Genomic DNA, 6,475 nt, shown 5'->3' on the forward strand with positions numbered 1-6,475 from the left:
CAGTCTTCCCACAGGATGGTTGGTGGTTTAAACCAGTCCCCACGTCGAGGTGACCGTGGGTAAGATACTGAACCCCAAACTGCCCTGATGCGTCCGTTAGAGTGCGAGCGTGTGTGACAGAAAGCACACAAATGGGCGAATGTGGCTTGTAGTCAAAAACACAATGTAATAACAATACAAAGTGTGTGACTGTTGACACACTACACTGATATATATCACTATGTGTATTAATATACAATTATCAATGTGATTGTGTGATGTTAAAGATTCAAAGTAAAGTGTTCCTGCATTTGTGTAATAAATGCAAGGCTGATTTTGCTTAATAGGACAGTATTGCTGTTCAAATAATGTTGTGTCAATAACGAATTATTTTCTATTTTTATGTGATTTCAAGCCAACATAAAGAGACAGAACAGCTACTCTCCTTCTGATTGTAGTAACATTGGCCATTAATTTTTGAAACACATTACTAAAGATAGAGATTTAAATAAAAATAAAAAGCTTTCGCTGCAGTTTTATTAAGACTGTTGAATGTATCCAGCAGGTTTTCATGATGTTTTTTGCTTTAATGTGGCAGTTTTGTTTTTGGATACAAAAATAGATCAATAATGCCAATTTGCTTTTATTTCTATTTTGTATAAATCACACAAATTGTATCGTGCATTAGGCTCAGTAAGATCATTTCTTAAGCTCTGTAGGAAATGACAGCTTCCTTTCATTCTCACCCACCTTTTATTCTCACCCACTCGTGGCCCTTATTCTGCTAGCTTTCCTTTTCCTCTGTCTCCTCCTCCTCCTCATTCTCTCCTCTTATCCTTCACGAGCTGAAACGAGACAGGAGGGATGAGAGGAGAAAAGGGGTATTACGGTAAAAGACGGGAGAGCAAAATACAGAGTGGGAATGATGACGATGACATAAAATACAGAGAGATTGAGAGAAACGGATTCACAAATCAACTATGTAACATGTACCTGCAAGTTATGGCTTTAAATTTGTATGACATGTCAAGTGGATTTAGCAAAATGGAGATAAATGTGCCTTCTTTTCTTGATCTTTACTTACTTTGCAATGAGGGACATTTCCTCCCTGTTCAGTCCAAATGCTTAGACAACCTCTTTTTCTTCTCTCTCTCGCCTCGTTTGTAGCCCAACTTTCTTGCTTACTCTCCCCTTGCTTTTTCGTCCTCCAGCTTCTTTCTAGCCCAGCAACCCCTCTTCCTCCTCGTCTCCCACTGAGCGATCCTTTGCAGACATGCCTGTTTGGTGCTACAATCTATTTAGGGGCCTACTGCTGCAGCCACCAGGTAATTGGAGCTGTAGCCAGGACCAGCACATGGGACATGGGGGGTCGTAAGTGTGTCTGTGTGTGTTTGTCTGTTGGTGCATGCAGAGCCAAAGGAAGACAGAAGAAAACAGAGGGCAGTTGCAAAAACAACAAAAAAAAAAAGAAAGAGAGAAAGAAGGAGAGGGACAGAGGTAATGACACACACTGGCAACATGAACATTTACGCATGTCAAGACTGCCACGGGTGTGTCAACGTGCTTTTCACACAAAATGCAGCATTGAGGAGAGGGATGTTAAGTGGAAAGAGGCTGGGTGTGCTACACAATAGTCCGTTGCTAGAGATGTTTCTGGAAGAGCAAAATCACAGCAGCAAGAAAGCAAACAAACACATCTTCAATAACCATCACTGAGCACCTCTGACTAAGCGTTAGTAGGGGTAATATATAAGCTGTGTTCACATCACAGTAAATAGTCATAATGCAAAATATGGGACAGAAGCACTAGGTCACCTACATATTACACTTAAAAACTCCAGGTGTAGTTTTTGTGCTGATGTTAGTGGTAGAGATTTGCTTCTCTGCAGTTAGGCAGGAGAGCATCGAAGGCTTTTATGCTCCATGTGCTCAGCAGCTCGGGTGAATGCTTTGTTTTCTTTTCTACATCTAACCATCAAAAAAGCTGTTGTGATTTATCTTGGTTAATGAAAAATGCTTAATAAAAAATACATGTTTATGACACTAAAGTGTGTTTCAAAATATGTATTTATTTTACTGATTTATTTTTAACTGATCACTTGATTCATACAAGATTTATTTATTCTTTATTTCATCTCCATAATGACTTGAAATGTCATTATAATGTGAAATAGGGTGGCTGTAGCTCAGGAGGTACAACAGGTCATCTACGATCTCAAATCTCCCATTTTTAAGTAAGATCATTGAAAAAGCAGTTTCTCAACAGCTCAGTTACTTCTTAAAACAGAATAATTGCTACGATGCCTTCCAGTCAGGTTTTAGACAGAACCACAGCACTGAAACCGCTCTGACCAAAGTGTTCAATGACATATGTCTGAATACAGACAGTGGAACAATGTCAGTCTTAGTTTTACTGGATCTCAGTGCAGCATTTGATACAGTTGACCACAACATATTACTCAAACGACTGGAGAACTGGGCAGGTCTTTCAGGAACTGTACTAAACTAGTTCAAAACATACTTAGAAAACAGGAAATACTTTGTATCAATAGGTAACTTCACATCTGAGCAGACAAGTAACACATGTGGAGTTCCCCAAGGTTCCATCTTGGGACCCCTTCTGTTTAACATTTACATGCTCCCACTGGCACAGATTATAAAGAACAACAAAATAAACTACCACAGCTATGCAGATGACACACAAATATATATCACAATGTCACCAGGAGACCGAGGCCCTGTACAGGCTCTTGGTAAATGCATTGAGGAAATTAATGACTGGCTGTGCCACAATTTTCTCCAGCTAAACAAAAACAAAACTGAGGTAATAGTCTTTGGCACCAAAGAAAAACGATTACAGGTCACCAGAGAACATCCACATAAATAAAAAAAATAACATGGCGACGTGAAGAGGAGTTTTTTTTTCGAGCTCTCGGCACTAGAAAGATATAAAGCATTTTTACAACACCTATTTGACGTCTTTCTAACTTTCGAGACTTTTTTGAAGATCAGCGTACTAAACCTGTGGTGGCTCGTCATTTGCGACCTCTTGAAAACTCATAAGTTGATGTTTTTGAACCGTAGCGGTGAGTGAGAGGAAGGACGCTAGCATCAACTAGCTAGCCGGTCGTCACGGCAAAGCTACAAGAGCGTCTCTCAGCATGGGCCCGAAAAAAGTTCTGTCAGCCGAGGAAGGAGACGATATTAAGAAGTCGCTGGAGTTTATGACAGAGGAGATTTCTACTGTCAAACTGCAGCAGAAAGCCATCCTGGACCTGGTCGCTGAAGTTAAGGCTCTCCGCATCCAGAACGCTGAGAAGGATCGGCGGCTGGCGTACCTGGAGAACAGAGTGGCGGATTTGGAGCAGTACACCCGGATGAACGATGTTATCATCACGGGGCTTCGCATCAAACCCCGGTCATACGCCCGGGCGGTCGCCACTGACAATGTAGGAGGGCCAGGAGAGGAAGATGTCAACTCCACGGAGCATCAAGTGGTTACCTTTCTACGGTCCAAAGGTGTGGAAGTGGATTATAACAACATTGAGGCTTGCCACCCTCTACCCCGAAAAAATGACAGTGACAAACCAGCCATCATTGTGAGATTTGCAAACAGAAAACAGAAAACAGCACTGTTAAAACAAGGAAAGAAACTGAAAGGATCCGATGTCTTCATGAACGAACATCTGATAAAAAGAAATGCGGACATTGCCAGGAAAGCACGTTACTTGAAGAAACAGGGAAAAATTCAAAATACATGGACCACCAACTGCAAAGTATTCATTAAACTCAATGGAACACCGGAACAAGCCAAAGTGTTGGTCATCAGAAATATGGAAGAGCTGGACAAATACTGAGGTCAACTTACTCTGGAGGTATGAATACACATGTGACGTGACACACAACACAACACATGGCACAGTCCAAAAGAACTTCATCTGCATCCGGCAACAATATCAACATAACTCATTGGAATTCTCTTTATGATAATCTGGAACTGAGAACATTTCGATACACAGACCATAATGTTCTAGACTTAGAAAAGGATATAGACCCGGAAAATAATTTCTTCTACAACATCAGCTGTAACTGCTGCTACTTCACTGATGAACAGTTTAAGCACACCATCAACACGGAAAATAAATTATCAATAATCCATTTTAATAGCAGAAGTCTGTATGCCAACTTCAACAATATAAAGGAATATCTAAATGAGTTGACAAATCCATTTGGAATTATTGCCATTTCTGAAACATGGATCAATGCGGAGAAAGGAATGGACTTTGGACTGGAGGGATATGAAGTGAATTTTGTAAATAGAAGGAACAAGAGTGGAGGGGGAGTAGCTGTGTATGTGGATAAAAACCTAAACTACAAGGTGGTAGAAAGTATGACAACTGTAATTGATAATTTACTAGAATGTATAACAATTGAAATTTATAAGGAAAAAGAAAAAAATGTAATAATTAGCTGTATATATAGAACACCTGGCTCTAGTATTCAAGTATTTAATGACTTCATAGAGGAAATATTCTCTAAAACAAATCAAAAAGTTATGTTTATCTGTGGTGATTTTAATATTGACCTGTTGAATCCAAAAAAGCATAAAATGACCGACGAATTCCTAAACACTATGTACAGTTTGAGTTTACATCCTAAAATAACCAGGCCTAGCAGAATTACACCACATTGTGCCACCTTACTTGACAATATTTTCACTAACAATATGGAAAACAACATTGTGAGCGGAATATTAATTAATGACATCAGTGATCACCTACCAGTTTTTGCAGTTTATGACACTAATTATAAGAAAAATCAGCATGAAGAACAACTGAGATACAGACGTGTAAGGACAGAAGAAACTATGACTGCATTTAAGAACGATCTATTAAATCAGGACTGGGACAATGTGTACAAAGAAGCTGATATTGATATTGCATATGGCATATTTTTAAGAATATTCATGGAGTTGTACGATAAAAACTGTCCAACAATAAAATACAACAGAAAGCACAAATATTCAGATAGACCATGGCTCACTAAGGGTTTACAAAATACATGTAAAAAGAAAAATACACTCTATAGGGAATACCTAAAACAAAGAACAAAAGATGCTGAAAATAAATATAAAAAATACAAAAATAAGTTGACCAATATTTTACGTGTATGTAGAAAGGAGTATTATAGTAAAATATTGAACAACAATAAACATAATATGAAAGGAATATGGGATGTTTTAAACGGTATCATTAAAAATAATTCTGGACAACAAAGTTATCCACAATACTTTATCGATAATGGCAATATTATGGAAAACACTGCTGATAAGGTCAACAGCTTTAATCATTATTTTGTAAATATTGGACCAAAACTGGCAGAACAAATTCCTGAGTCACTGCCATCAGTAGACTGTAGTGAAAACCTGATTGATAGGAACCCTAACTCAATGTTCCTCACATCAGTGGAGGAAAAAGAAATAATTGACATTGTACACATGTGTAAATATAAAACATCTACTGATTGTAATGATATTGACATGAAAATCGTCAAGAAGGTCATTGAAGGAATTGTAGGACCTCTAACATATATTTGCAACTTATCATTTCAGACGGGAAAAGTGCCAAACAAAATGAAAATAGCTAAAGTTGTGCCGCTGTATAAAACCGGGGATAGACGCCACTTCACAAATTACAGGCCTGTTTCTTTACTACCACAATTCTCCAAAATCCTAGAAAACCTGTTTAATAAACGATTAGACAAATTCTTAGATAAATATAAATTACTCTCTGACAGTCAATATGGATTCAGATCAAAAAGATCAACATCTCTGGCATTAATCGAATCAATTGAGGAGATTACGAATGCTATAGATCAGAAACAGTATGCAGCTGGAGTATTTCTGGATCTCAAGAAAGCATTCGACACAATCAATCATGACATATTAATTAATAAACTGGAACGGTATGGGATTAGGGGGGTTGTACTGCAATGGGTGAAAAATTATTTAAGTGACCGGAAACAATTTGTGAAGCTGGGTGTCCATTCCTCATCATGCTTGGACATTGCTTGTGGTGTTCCACAAGGCTCTGTACTGGGTCCAAAATTATTTATTATTTATATAAATGATATTTGTAAGGCATCTGATATATTAAAATTAGTATTATTTGCAGATGACACAAATATTTTTTGTTCTGGGGGGAATCTAAAGGAGCTGCTGGATACAATTACTTCAGAAATGTGCAAAATTAAAAAATGGTTTAACAGGAACAAACTATCGCTAAATCTAAGTAAAACTAAAATTATCTTATTTGGGAATTCCCTTAGAAATGCACAAGTGCAGATTCATGTAGATGGTGTGGAAATTGAAAGAGTACTTGAACATAAGTTTCTTGGTGTGATTATAGATGATAAATTAAACTGGAAGTCTCATATAAATCATATACATAACAAAATTTCAAGAAGTGTCTCAATCTTGAGTAAAGTAAAACACATT

At 37.8% G+C, this 6,475-nt stretch overlaps 1 protein-coding gene across 1 annotated transcript; it reads left to right on the forward strand.

Moving 5' to 3' along the window:
- The first annotated feature begins 3,082 nt into the window (after positions 1-3,082).
- On the forward strand, positions 3,083-3,978 carry LOC147324219 (uncharacterized). Its single transcript, XM_086297854.1, has one exon. The coding sequence runs from the start codon at positions 3,141-3,143 to the stop codon at positions 3,834-3,836; it is 696 nt and encodes a 231-aa protein (XP_086153980.1). The 5' UTR covers positions 3,083-3,140; the 3' UTR covers positions 3,837-3,978.
- The last annotated feature ends 2,497 nt before the right edge of the window (positions 3,979-6,475 follow it).

Source organism: Aulonocara sp. 'chitande type north' Nkhata Bay, linkage group LG7 (assembly GCF_057382095.1).
Source record: "Aulonocara sp. 'chitande type north' Nkhata Bay isolate Kocher_YH1m ecotype deep benthic linkage group LG7, A_spYH_male_GT1.1, whole genome shotgun sequence".
NCBI lineage: Eukaryota > Metazoa > Chordata > Actinopteri > Cichliformes > Cichlidae > Aulonocara > Aulonocara sp. 'chitande type north' Nkhata Bay.